This window comes from Mycteria americana, chromosome 2, assembly GCF_035582795.1.
Source record: "Mycteria americana isolate JAX WOST 10 ecotype Jacksonville Zoo and Gardens chromosome 2, USCA_MyAme_1.0, whole genome shotgun sequence".
Classification (NCBI taxonomy): Eukaryota; Metazoa; Chordata; class Aves; order Ciconiiformes; family Ciconiidae; genus Mycteria; species Mycteria americana.
In genome coordinates this window covers 46,570,307-46,584,036 of record NC_134366.1, presented here as the reverse complement: position 1 = coordinate 46,584,036, position 13,730 = coordinate 46,570,307, and the positions used below count along the sequence as shown (strand labels likewise).

The window sequence follows — 13,730 nt, the reverse complement described above, 5'->3', positions numbered from 1 at the left end:
GACATACTACACTCATCTTGGAGCTGAAGAGGATGGACAACTTTTGGGTGGGATAGTCACAGACCAGCACATCCAAACACGACGGCAGGGGAACGGTTTTTTTTCTGTGGCTCCCACCTTGTCCTGCAGTTACAGGATGTATTCTGACACTCCCCAGAAAGAAAGTCACTGCTCTAGTAGAGGAAGGAAAAAAAAATGAGCAAGACAACAATCTGATCCTCAAAGCCATTACTTCATCCAAATAGCAAACATAGTTTATTTCTAAAACAGCTGGAATCCCATATTTGACAAAGTTGCAGACAGATGGAGCTTTCAGAACCAGGTTGACACTGAAAGAAACTTAAAACACTTTTGCTGGCAGAGCTACAGTAGGGAGGTGCCAAAGTCCCTGCCAGACAGAGCTGTCATTCAAAGACCCCCAGTAGAGCTGGTGATACCAGCAAAACCTGTGCTTTTCTTGGTAGACATGTTTCACAAGGATGATTTGGGGGAAGCAAGGAAGCTTTGGCAGCAGAGATGTCAGTCTTCCAGCCTGAAAGCATCCTGCATTAAGAGCATCTGGTGGGTCTATGGACCCAGCACTGTCATAACAGCAAAAGCTGCAGGCATACCTTAGACTTGTTGATAGGCACAAAAACCAAAAGGGAACTTGTGATTTACTTCTCCTGATCCAGTATAAACAAATGCACTTGCAGCAAAACATATTCTTTGGACGATCACAGAGCATAGTTCAGAAATTCTTTGGTTGTCAGACTGCGTGAAATGCCCCCTAATTCCCCCCCCTGCCCCCCACGTGGTGACAAGTGACAGAGTGATGTGGGAGGCTGAAAAAAAAGATACTAATGTAGTGCCAGGAGAGGGGGCACGATTCCAGCAGAGAGCGGAAACAGCCTTTTCTTCAGAGCAAGCTCAGGCTCCAGCCCCAATCCTTAGCAGGTGCTTCTCCCCACTGCTTCTCCCTGCTGCCACCGCAGCGCTGAAGTCTCAGCTGCATTCACATTGTGTGCAGCAGAACATTGGTTTCCCTCAGGGCTGCCAAGAGGGATTAAAGCTTGTAGAAAGGTGCCTACTATCTATCTGAGGTGGTATCTCAGGAGGGGAAGGAGAAATAGAGCAATTCTTTCCTCTGGGGGAACAGAAGAGGTGGTATCCTTAAATATCTACCATGTCAGTCGAAATTAAAGTCAGAGTGCTGGTTTCCAAAAACTGTAGTTAAGTCAGTCTCGGCAGGAGAACTGGTGATCAAGCACCCTTGTTGCAAAAAAATACATATATAGGGGTGTGTGTACCTTCTTCTCCAGGTATTGTCACTCAAAGTGCCCAGAATGAAGTCCCTTGTCATGTATGTCCTTTGGACCAGTCCTGTGCTGGCAGGGCAAAGAAGCCTGAACCATCACTGACTCTGCTGACAGTGGATTTCTAGCTGAGAAGGATGTCTGGTTTTTTAAGCCAGAGAGCCTTTGAGGCATGCTCAATTCAGGTGGTTAAAAAGAAAAAGTGATCCGTTTCTGACCAAACACAAAATATGTCATCTGAAGTTATGGGGTAGAAAAGCAGGCCAAAGTTGGACAACGTAAAGAAATAAAAAATAGTCAATATGAAACGAATAACATTGTAACTGCCTGTTACATAGTTTTATTTGAATAATCCTCTATATTGTCAAAGCAGTTTATCTTGGAGTGAATATACGTATCTTCATCCACAAACAGCAGACTTTTGCGCTTTCAAATTGTTTCCTGCTCTGTGTTGCTGTAAATAGGGCACTTATGAAAAGGAACAGCAAGAAGAATCACAGAAACTGTGCCCCATGAGGAGGGGAATTTCTACCTTTCTAGGTTATCTGCTCAGTTATTTTCATTTACTTACTCAAAATTTTTGACACTTTAGCACTTGGCCAATTTCTCTTATCAAGGAGTGGGGGGAAAAAAAAATCAAAGTAAAGATACATATATTAGGATGAGAGAAAAAAATAAGGTGGCAACAAATGGCAATGTATGATGACCTGCTATGAGGCACAAAAAGAATCTTCTGAGAGAACCATTAAATTACTTAGCAGTATTGACATAGAATTTCAGACAAATAGAAAAATGCATAGCAGGCCACAAAATGCTTTTTTCCTCCAGCTTGGACCTGGTAAACTGTATAAATCCTACTTTTTCCAGAAACCTACTGCACCATCATGCAGTTGTCCTGACAGAAGATACTGACTTACAAGTACAAGTTCTACTTCACAGCTAGACGTGCAAGGGGAAGCACCAAGGACGAGGGGCCTGCACTTCCCTTTTTTCTGCAAAGAATTTCCAGCTCACCAGAGATGGACTGCAAAAGGAGAGAAAGACAAAGGTGCCAAGAAGGTATTGCCTCAGCCTCGAAGTTACATAGAACTTCATGATAATACCAGGTTGGACAAAACGGAACTGTTCTGCCTGTCCGAGCTCTGGGCAGAGTCTCCAAAAGCATGGATCCCAGCAGAGGCAGAGGAAGGGACAAACCACATGTAAGAGAGAGAAAGCAGCACGTTGCTCCATTCACAATGGGCTTTCCATAAACACTGTTAGACCCCAAAGAGAGTAATTTATAGGAAATGCACAGAAACTTTCTACAGAACAGGTCTTACAAATACCCATTTTACAAATGAGTATTTGTGAAAAGGAAAAAAAAGATCCCACAAAACATTAAACACACATTTTGTGTATGGTATTTGGCAGAGGGAAGTTTTTAAGAATAATCTTTGATTGTTTATAACCTGTAAAAATTCATGGAGAAAAAACCTGATTTCATCATGTACGGTTGGGGCTAGGAGGGAGTGTTTGCAGTGATGTATTCAAGTTGCAGTTCATAATTTTTTATGCTGGTTGAACTAATGTTAGAAAAAGTCCACAGTTCTGATATAAAGAGGTAACAAAGACTTGGGTGAGCTTATCCAGGCACAAATCAGTTTGTAACAGTTCCTTCATTAAACAAATCATCCTTGTAAGTTAAGAATCAGGCAGGAATTTGCAGGATTTCCCTTCTGTAAACAGATGGAGGAAATCAGAAGCCATTTTTCCATCTCTCTGAAAGGAGAACTAAATGACTCTCCAAATGAGTTTTAAGTGCACTTATTGCAAATAGCTGGAAGTGACCACAGCCCAGCTTGTGAGACAGAAGTTGTCTTTCTCTGTAAAGCTCATAAAAAGCAGGTTCTCCATTATAAACTTCTTGGGGGAGGGGGGGAAGTGCGGGGAGCAAAAAAACTTTGGTTCACAACATTGTTTTGCATAGGCATTCAAGTAGATCTTCAAAAGCTACCGGCTGTCCAGGCTAGTAACAAAATACCCATGCTCTCTCCTCAGTCGTGGACGCTTGTCTTTGGTATCCTATTTTGTAAGGCAGACGTCTTGCAGAGATGAAGGAATCATACAGATGCATCTTTGAAAAGGAAGACAGTATCACTTGTGTTGCCACAAACAAATTAATCTACTTGATTAAGGAACATACAGGAAACCTTCTTCTGGTAGGGGGTGGGGGAGGGAGAAGAGAAAGCACTGATACATTCACTACTTGCTCAAAGCAAGTTATTTTGCTCTTGTAGTTAGTTGTTAACAGCTGTCAGTAGCTGTGATAGGTCTGTGTTGACAGAAAATACGGAATTATTGCTTTGTGAGTAATTTTGAGTCACAAGGAACAGGACGTTAATAAATCCTTCCAGGTAGACACAGCCCTGTGGCAGAAAATATAAATATTCGTTTTGGGAAGCATTCTGGCAGTGACTAAGCATGATACTTACTTGTTGACTGCGTGATGCACGAAACCTTGTAGGATGACCATATGCTTAAAACACAAAGGATCGTAGCTAGGAACCCGAAAGTCTGGATGAGAAAACAAACAAACCACAAATACTTACAGAACACTAGATGACACATATTCCATGAATGTATGGACACTCTTGTATATCCAGCTACATATTTTGTGACATTAACAGATCCCAAAAAAGTGATTTCTTACTCCATTCTGCCAATATACTAAAAAAAAATAAAAGTTTCCATAGTATAACAGCAGCTTATGTCTTGTCAAAACAATGACCGAAAGACAGACTGAGAGTCATACAAGGGGGGAGAAAAAGCTGGACAGCAGCACAGTCTCACCTTCTAGACTTCTCACTAGGATTCTGCAACAAAGAAAAGACTTTTTCTAACACCTCTGGTTACTGCTCTTTTACTGCCCCATTCAAACAAGTCTTTCCCTGCCATCTGCCAAATAAACAAGTTGGGTAAGTCTTCTAGTCCGTTCACATCACCAGGACTAAGTTTCTGAAAGTAATTCTTTATTCTGGAGGAGTTGTATTTCAGGTCCTGCTGCTGTGAAAATAGTGTTGCCCACACTCAGAAGTCATGCCTTTCTCTATAAAGCCCTCCAGCCAACAGATGCAGAGAGTATCTTCCAGTAAGTCAGCCCAGGACTTCAGTGGGTTTTAGCTCAGGAGAAATTATCTGGAACAGGGCTCCGTTGAGGAGCAGGAGGCATCAAAAGCCGAAGACTGGCGTGAAATCCTTTGGGTAACTTCTAGCTGCTACAGCAGCCATTTGTCAAAACTGAATTGTCTTAATTCTCCCCTTATAGGAACTAATAAGTTTGAGTTAAAGCAGGAGTCTTTGATTTCAACTCTCTGACAGGACAAATACCCACTTCAGTGGTCAGTCTGGAGTCTCACAAAATATTTTTGTTGGCATTGTGTTACAGAACATTCACTGAAATGAGCTAGAAGGTAGTTCACCCAACCAAGACACAAGCAAGGCAAGTCTGTAAGAAAATAAAATTACAAGTAATAGATTTCCAATGCCCTACTTAATATATTTTGCAATTAAGAAAGTGTCAAGACTAATAAACACAGTCTTACCGCTCCAGCCACAAGTCCAGTCAAATTGTAACTCTTGGATGCTGCTACAATCGATGCAATGAGAAGTAGAATTGTACCGATTAAATAATGAAGAAACTCCTGTAAAGATAAGCACAGCCTGCATCAGGAGGGAAACTTATCAGGAAAGCATTTCCATATGCCTCAGAATGAAAACAAGTTGGCAGAGGTTACTCAAACCCAGAGGACAAAACACCAATCAAAATTAAAAAAAAAAAAGCTAAAAAAAAGAGAAAGGAAAAAAACACCTCGTGAGTGGATTTTGCACCATACCCGACTTTCTATTCAAAAAAGGAGAGAGGGGCAATTTTCAGGTCTACTAATGTCACTGGAATAAGATCTACTTACTGGGTGTGGATGCAATCCTTTCAATTCAACATGGTACATTACTGAGCGTGAAACACGTATCTTTATTGCATCAAGTATGCACCTTACTTAGAGAGACAATTCTGGAGGAAGGAAGAAGCCTTAAGGGCATATTTATCTAGCCTATATGAAATGGCAATAAATGGCAGTAAATGGCGTAAGTGGAAATCCAAATGCTCCTACTTCTGATAATCTTAGAAAGTAAGCAGTGGATCTACTAACAACTTATATCAACCAAGACTGGAAACAGGAGGGAAGCCATGAAAAGCACAGCTACGCAGACACTCATAACCAACACCCAGGCTCCTAAGTCTGTAAGGGTGGCTGCAGCTGTCCTGCACTAAAACATGATGCCATGGGTTTCTCTGAGCGAGCACTGAGGCACCACATTTAAGGTCTTCTCTAGTGTGACGAGTATCAGTCCAGGAGTCAATTTTACCTTGTTATAAGCAAGGGTTATCTGTAGAGTTAGATTTTGAATCCTCACAAGGCTTATGGCAACCAATACGGATGTTTGCAAACTGAACATGGGTTGTTATTTTTGCATGGTGGCGTGGGCAGGAGGGTATCTGCTTACTTTATCTGCATTGCACTACCAGTATGAGCCAAGCAAATGCCATGTATAAGGTAGAGGAGAGATTCTGTCTCAAATCAAAGGAGAGAGAATAGAGTCCCCAAAGGAAATTGTTCAAGGAAATCCCAGAAGAGAAATGGGCTATCATACTATACCACAGTTTCCCTCTGTTCAGGTGTTTATAAACAGCTAAGGAGGATCTTTGCCATAAAGTAAGCTCTGAGATTGCAACTTACTTTCCTCCTTTATAACCTTGTTTCAGGTAATCAAGATCTCAGCTCTTGCTTTTGCTAGAATAAATTATTTCCGTAAGGAGGCTCCTCTGGCTAGTCCACAATGCAGCATGCCATTGCCTCCTTAGACACCAAATAGAGGAGTGTACACAGGCCACTACTTTAGAGGAATCCGAGGGATGGGCAAAGGTGCAAAAAAATCATCAAAGGCTAAATTAGGTGGAGAACCAACCCCTGGCAGGGCTGGGAGAGTGCCCCTCTGGAGAAATACTTCCCAGCTTTAAAAGGTGTCAGTGCTGAACAACCACTTGAACCACTGAAACTTCACTGACTGCGAATCACACCCTTGATCGCAATGTAGAGATCCTGCCAGGAAACTCAGCCAAACACTAGCTGTAGTTTCTCAAAGTCTCTTACAGGTCTTCCTATTCTGTTCTCAAGATACTTGAGTATGTGACTGAAAAGGAGGTTGGTTGTAAAAAAGCAGCAATGTTCAAGCATCACATCCCATAGAGCTATCTGAAGCCGAGCAGCCACAAACTGCAGTGCCTTAAACTCATTGGTGGCTTTGGAACGTTTAGGAATGATTAAACACAACAAAAAACAAAAGCAGCCTATGCAGAGGTCAAAATGGCATAGTCCTGTTACAGCAATGCACACATTAAATGCTGCTTTGCAAAACTACCATTTATTAGCTTACTTCAATCCTTTATTTCAATCCCTGTGTGCTGGTTTTGGCTGGGATAGAGTTAATTTTCTTTATAGTAGCTAGTATGGGGCCATGCTTTGCATTTGTGCTGATAACACACTGATGTTGATAACACACTGATGTTTCAGTTGTTGCTAAGTAACGTTTGCACTAGCCAAGGACTTTTCAGCTTCCCATGCTCTGCCAGGCACACGGGAAGCTGGGAGGGGGCACAGCCAAGACAGTTGATCCAAACTGGCCAAAGGGCTATCCCATACCATATGGCATCATGCTCAGTGTATAAAGCTGGGGAAGGAGAAGGAAGGGGGGATGTTTGAAGCGATGGCATTTGTCTTCCCAAGTAACCGTTACGCGTGATGGAGCCCTGCTTTCCTGGAGATGGCTGAACACCTGCCTGCCCATGGGAAGTAGTGAATTAATTCCTTGATTTGCTTTGCTTGTCTGTGCGGCTTTTGCTTTACCTATTAAACTGTCTTTATCTCAACCCACGAGTTTTCTCACTTTTACTCTTCCAATTCTCTTCCCCATCCCACCGGGGGGGAGTGAGCGAGTGGCTGTGTGGGGCTTAGTTGCTGGCTGAGGTTAAACCACGACACCCTGCATCTGTATTATCTCTAGATAAAGAAATTCCTTCTAGAGACAAATAGTGGTGGTACAAATTTGAAAAAATAAAAAGGGACACAAGTCTAACCATATTCTTCAGCTAAAAAGAAAAAGAAAACTAAATTTTTCTCTCTGGTTAGAAGTGGATGGATAGACAAACCGTTACCTTAGATCTGTAAACTACTTGTGCAGCTTCCATTAAATGCCATCCAACCACTTCTTGGATTTCAAAATCCCCCTATACCTCTCCAGTTGGCTTTCCCCATCCCTCTGGTCCTTCCGGTGTGGAACTAACATGTCACTATGCGTAAAGGAGACATGTTCTAAGAGGTTATTAAAACCTGTCATCCCACACTAGGATGCAGGACTCTTCTGTTAGCTGACCTGACCCAAAGCTACTGAGGAAGTTCAGGTCTTGCATTTTCTGTGCTGCTTGTTAGTTCTCTGCTAGGATATGAGAGATGGATGTGCAGGGGAAATACAGGAATGAGGCAGGAACATCCTGCAGGATATCCCAGGAATGGCCAGGCCATGGCAATCAGGCTGAGGCTCCTATTTCTTGCTATTGTTTAAGTTACCTAAACCATACCAAAAAGAGAGACATTTGACTTAAATAGCACTAGCAGACTCTATTTTGGGACAGGATGTAGTACATGAATTCTAATGCTATGATTTGGTACCCTAGCAATCCCTTACCTGCTATAAATGACCTGAGCTAGGACCCATCTGCTGAAGGCTTGATAATCAGCAGCTTCTTTTCAATTGTCTCAGAATAACACTATTGCCTTCCCTGGAGTAAATCTGGATTTATATCTGTGTAAAGGAGGGCAGGATCAGATCCAAATCAGCTAAAAAACTTACAATTACAGCATCCACTGAACTGAATACTAATAACAAAAGCAACAAAAGGATTTGTATACAAGGCAAAAAAGAAGTACGTGAAAACCCATCATTGTGTAATGTCACAAGAAAATGGACTAAGTAATCGAGACATCAACCCACAAGAGAGGCAAGGAACCCAGACTTACCGCAAGTGGCCAGCTAACACAAGTGAGCTTCCGGTAGATTCTGAAAATGTGGATAATGTAGAAGAACAAAATCATAACTAAGTCGCACATGGTGACAATCTGAAAGTAGCTGTATGCACTGTAATCTGTCCACGGAGAATTATTTACACTGATGAATCCAACCAGCAGTGAGATCTGAAAGATAAAAGGCATGTTAAAGATTTTTACAATGGTGCTCAGAGAGCCATGGAGATTATTTTAAGTCTAACAAGATGATTTTAAGTTTAACAAAAAGGCACTTCAAAACAGAAGACAAATATCTAATGTAAATTGGATGGTGCCAATGAAATGGAGAACAAAGTAACAAGCATGGTAATAATGTTTTAAAATTTTCTGCCAAATGAGCTAAAACAAACGTTAAGAGTGGGGAAAGAGCCAACTGCTAGAAGGAAGCAGCAGGTTCAGCCTCAAGAGTCCAACCTGAAGAAGCCTCTATGTACAATACAAGAGGTCTCAAATAGAGAAGAGGCATTGAATGCGTGGAGTTGCACCAGCACCTGAAGCATCTGAAGCCTATGCACTTTTAGAAGGCAATCACTGAAAGCTGTAAAAATTAAGGTGCCCATGAACACATGCGTCTTTACTTCCATTTACTGAGAGTTCTCACATGCAAAATCGGAGGAGCTGGCTGCAACTGAGCTACCTCTTTTACCCTTCCTTTTCTACTACCTACACAGCAGGATTATTAGCAGATTATAAGGTAGTATCATAGCAAATAATAAAAAAATTTGGAGGAACTGATTAATTCACCCCACTCCCAATACAATAGTTATAAAGCTTTCATATGTTAACATTGTCACATAAAACTATAAAGCATTATTGTACAAGGCTTGCAAGGAACAAAAGCTATTTTATTTTTTTAATTGAAAGCTACTTGTTTATTTTACTAATCTTGCTGCTTCTACCAGCCTGGCTAGCCTGGGTGATAAAAATAAATCTACCGAGGATATATCCGAATATTTTCTTATTACAGACTTTGTCAATGCATACTTTCAGCTACTGTGATTTTTAGTTCATCCAAAGTCAGTCAGGAGCAGCAATGATTCACATTTTAAGTGCTTCTCCAAGACATGAAAAAACTATCTGAAGAAGCCAGCACTTCAAGGCTGCACCATCCTTTCCCACACATTCATCTTCCAAACTCCTAATCAACTGCATCCATTATCATAACAATTGCCTTAAGATTAAAAGGAAAAAAACCAAACCAACACAGCTTAGATTCTTCCTGCTGTAGTTTTAACTGAGTTTCACCAGCTCAGTTCTAAGTGGACAGGCTAAACATACACATCCTCAAGTGCAACCGAAAGCTCTATACACACATAAGAACTTCACAAGAAGTTCACAAGAACTCGCACCTTGGCCAAACCCCATCCAAACAGCCACATCAATGTCGCGACAATGAACCACCTCAAAAAGGTGGCTCCAAAGAGAAAAGTCAGTTCTCCAGGATCCTTTCCCACACAAGTGGCTAAGCTATTGTTAGATCTGCTCTGGCTCCATTATTTTTACTGTGGTAGTCCAAGTAGTTGATATTAGCATTGTAAGTGATGCTCAGTCCAAGCCAGTGACAGGCTTCTGCTCTAGAGTAAGCCTACATCTCCTCCCACCTTTGAAATAGATATAAGGTAGGGAAGACAGGACTTTGAGGTGCAGGGCTGGATCATGCTCAATGCTTCTCAGGAATGGAGGTTACAAATGCCTTTGAAAACGCATGGTATGCTCAGTCCTTGTCTGCCCAAATATGTTCCTGCCCTCTGGTTTGGGAGTGTAACATCATAGCAGCATCCTGCATGTTTAGTGCTTCTGTCTGTACCATGCCTGTTCTCTGGGTCTCACAGCCTAGCCACAGGGGAATCTTAAATGCACAAAGTCTTGCATCTTGTGCATGGCAGAGCTTTCTGAGATGCTACATTTCTTAGAAGACAACAAAGCAATGCTCTCCACAATTCAGCATTTAAAGATGTCTGGCCCAGTTCTTCAATTCTGAGATAATTTTAAGTTTTCTTAAAAGAAAGAGTGAGATAAGTTTTCTCCAATCTATGTCTACATACACCAGGTCTACATTAAGCTGTGGTTTCCTGAGAGGCCATGGCCTTTGTCATCTTCTTCTCACCCTGTATTCATTCCCTGTCAGGTACTGGCTCCTCCACTCATCTGTGCTGAGCCACCTCAGCATACTAAGCCAGCAGAAAAGTGAACTACTGAAAAAAGCAAATAGCTTTACTCTGACTCTGCCATCACACAAGGCAGGATCAGGTGAGCAAGGGAGTGTGAGGGTGAAGCTAGGACTCCAAGGGAAAGGATAGGAAGGACTGAACAGGCAGGGTGGCAGCAGCCAGTAACCACGCTGGCTCAGGCTGCCTCAGAACATCCATCTCGGTTCCCTGAATCTTAATGTCAGTTAAGCAAAGAGTCTCCTGACTTACCTGTTGAATAACTTGAACAATCACAAGATCAGCAGGCTATTTACCCTATAATCTAGAATGCTTGAAGCGATACAAGACACAGCTATTATTTTCACGAGAAAATGAAAATTAAATTTAATGAAATTTCATTCTATAGGAAGACTCAGCAAGAAGTCACAGGAAGCATTGAATCTTGCTCTTGGATAAAGGTGGGATGAGGACAACACTTCTCCAGCCACCAAAGGCTAAAAGAGGTCTCCCTTATTCAGGTGCCTTCACAATAATCAGTTCTCAGTTGCAATTACACTGTACAAATCAAGAAGGAAGCGCTAATTCACAGAAGTATTAAATCTGCCTATTGGCTCATTTCATGCTTGACCATTAACTTTATCAACTTTTTTACTGTGTACAAAGGATAAGAAGGACTGGATCCCTGAAGTACGAATAATAAGACGCACTGGTAAAAAAACCTTAGTTTAAACCTGACCTAGTTCTTTCAACTTCATGGAAGCATAAAAGTATTTTTTTTTTCAGTTAGAAGGTATAAAAATTCGAGAAGAAGCATAAAGATGAATGTGAGCCACCCAAGGACAAGATCAGGAAATTCATCTGAGGTGTTATATTCCTCAGAAATAAGAAGATACAAGGTACCAACCAGTCAGTGAAGAATCTGCTCAGCTCCTAAGAACAGGGTAGAAATGTGGATTTGAACAAACATGCTTTCCATTTCAAGTGTACTTCACAATTAAAACAATTCCAAAAACAATTAGCAAAGATTCTCCCTTCTTTGATTTTAGATGTGCCTCAGCATATAGGTACAAAAAAAATCATTGTGTAGCAAGAGGTATTTCTTTCAAAGATTTCCTTTCTTAGCATAAATTTAACATGAGATTTACACGCAGTTTCTAAAGAGGGTTCTCTGATTGGAGGCACATAATGCTATTTCACAGGACAGGTGCAAAGGGGACGGTATCAACAACTTTATATAAAGCTATATACCATGTTTGCCACACTATATTGCCTGCATGGCTAGCAGGTACAGCCAGAGTTTAAAACTCGCCTATTGAAAAAGAATGCTAACAAATGTAGGAAATAGAGCCACATAATATTACTTTTCCTTTAAAAGTGACAAATACCAAAGTTCCTTCATGAGGTATCAGTTTATCATGATATACTGGGTGATGATTGTATCTTTTTTCCCTCCTGTAATTCCCGTTTCCAGAGAACTTGAAATTGAGCGATAAAATCATTAATACGTAACCATCCCAGGTACAGTTCAACATACACCTTAGAAGTCAGTTTGTGGCATAGAGAGAGAGAAATGAATGGCAAAGCAATAAAATGATCAAATGTTACAGTTCCTCTTTATGCATCTCTGCTCAGGGGAGTAGGTTGATACATCTTGAAAAAAAAAACCTAGAGGCACAAAAAAATTAGAGCACTGCCATTTCCATTTCAATATAGTATTTCACAGATTGTGAGAGCAGCAGACATGTAACCCATAGCCAGCAAGCCAGTCAGACCAGAAGTACAAGTCAAATGATGGTAAGTCTCATTAGAAGATTTCAATATGTTCCACAAAATATATCCAGGCTTCAGATTGCATTATAAAGGGGGTGGGGGACACATTGCAGGACACTACTATTTAAGTGCTTTCTGGTTTCTGAAAAGCAAAACAAAGAACATATGCATCAATCAACTCCAAGGAGGGATTTTTTGATTTAAATGAAGTTCCATATTTACTCTTTCACAGAAGTTGATTGGCTTAAACTAATCCACTTCTTGACTTTCCATTGGACCAGGTATTTGAAGTGAGTCATGAAGCGTGTTTAGGAACACTGGTATATATTAGGAACTATCTTCCAGTGAAGCCAACGTGAACTGAAGGCAGTCAGCAATTGCCAGGAGGCACTCAGCACCTTACCAGACAACAGACATCATAAAAGAAAGATGGTAAGAGTCTGCATTCTCATCTCTATTTTGAGCTAGAGATGAGGCAACCACATCCTCTGCAACGTGTGTGTGGAAAATGTTGGCTCTTGAATAGCACTGACGTAAGTTCCCAAGCCTAAACTCATCAGAAGCGAGCACAGCTCTACCAAAAATGAAACATAATTTTCTCTTTCCTGATACAGTCTTCCTTCAAAAGCCAACCCATGGCCCCTAAAAAAGGGTGAACAAGTACAGATCTTTCAAGGATGTTAATGGGAGGTGGGTCATGGGCTGGGAGATCTGACCTTCACAATGAAGAAGGGCCAGGGGTTATGCTGGTGCTGCCTTTAAGTGATGAGGGCAAGGCTCAAGACCCTTTTCCCCCTGCACTATGACACCACTCAATGTGCCAAGCATGGGCCAGGCCGACCAGCCACACCCAGGGCTGGGGGTTGAGAGAGGGGCTGCAGCAGCACGTGTGTCCCAGCCATGCGGGAAATGTAAGGCGTAATCCAGTTATGTGTCTCATGCTCACGGCAAGGATCACAGAATCAGAGAATGGTTGAGGTTAGAAGAAGCCTCTGGAGGTCATCTTGTCCAACCCCACTATTCAAGCAGGGACACTTAGAACTGGTTGCCCAGGACCGTGTCCAGCTAGGTTTTGAATCTCTCCAAGGATGGAGACTCTACAACCTCTCTGGGCAACCTGTGCCAGTGTTTGATCATCCTTAAGGTGAAAAAGCATTTTCTGATGTTCAGATTGAGTTTCATGTGCCCATTGCCTCTTGTCCTGTCACTGGGCACTATTGAGAAGACTCCATCTCCCTGTTCTTCACTCCCTCCCATCAGGTATTTATATACATCAATAAGATCCCCTCGAGCCTTCTCTTCTCCAGGCTGAACAGTCCCAGCTCTCTCAGCTTCTCCTCATGTGAAGGATGCTC

At 41.7% G+C, this 13,730-nt stretch overlaps 1 protein-coding gene across 2 annotated transcripts in view; it reads right to left on the bottom strand.

The window, feature by feature from the left end:
• Window positions 1-216: 216 nt before the first annotated feature.
• The window catches only part of CMTM7 (CKLF like MARVEL transmembrane domain containing 7), a 31,121-nt gene continuing 17,607 nt past the window's right edge, over window positions 217-13,730 (bottom strand). Inside the window, exons 2-5 of one of the 2 annotated variants that reach the window (XM_075493207.1) lie at window positions 8,411-8,584; window positions 4,880-4,978; window positions 3,770-3,851; window positions 217-3,411 (exon numbers count right to left, since the gene is read on the bottom strand). In XM_075493207.1, coding sequence (XP_075349322.1) covers window positions 3,398-3,411; window positions 3,770-3,851; window positions 4,880-4,978; window positions 8,411-8,584 — 369 coding nt within the window. In that variant the 3' untranslated portion in view covers window positions 217-3,397. Of the gene's footprint in view, window positions 3,412-3,769; window positions 3,852-3,892; window positions 4,005-4,879; window positions 4,979-8,410; window positions 8,585-13,730 lie in introns of those variants that run through there. The other variant, XM_075493208.1, reaches the window with a different exon arrangement.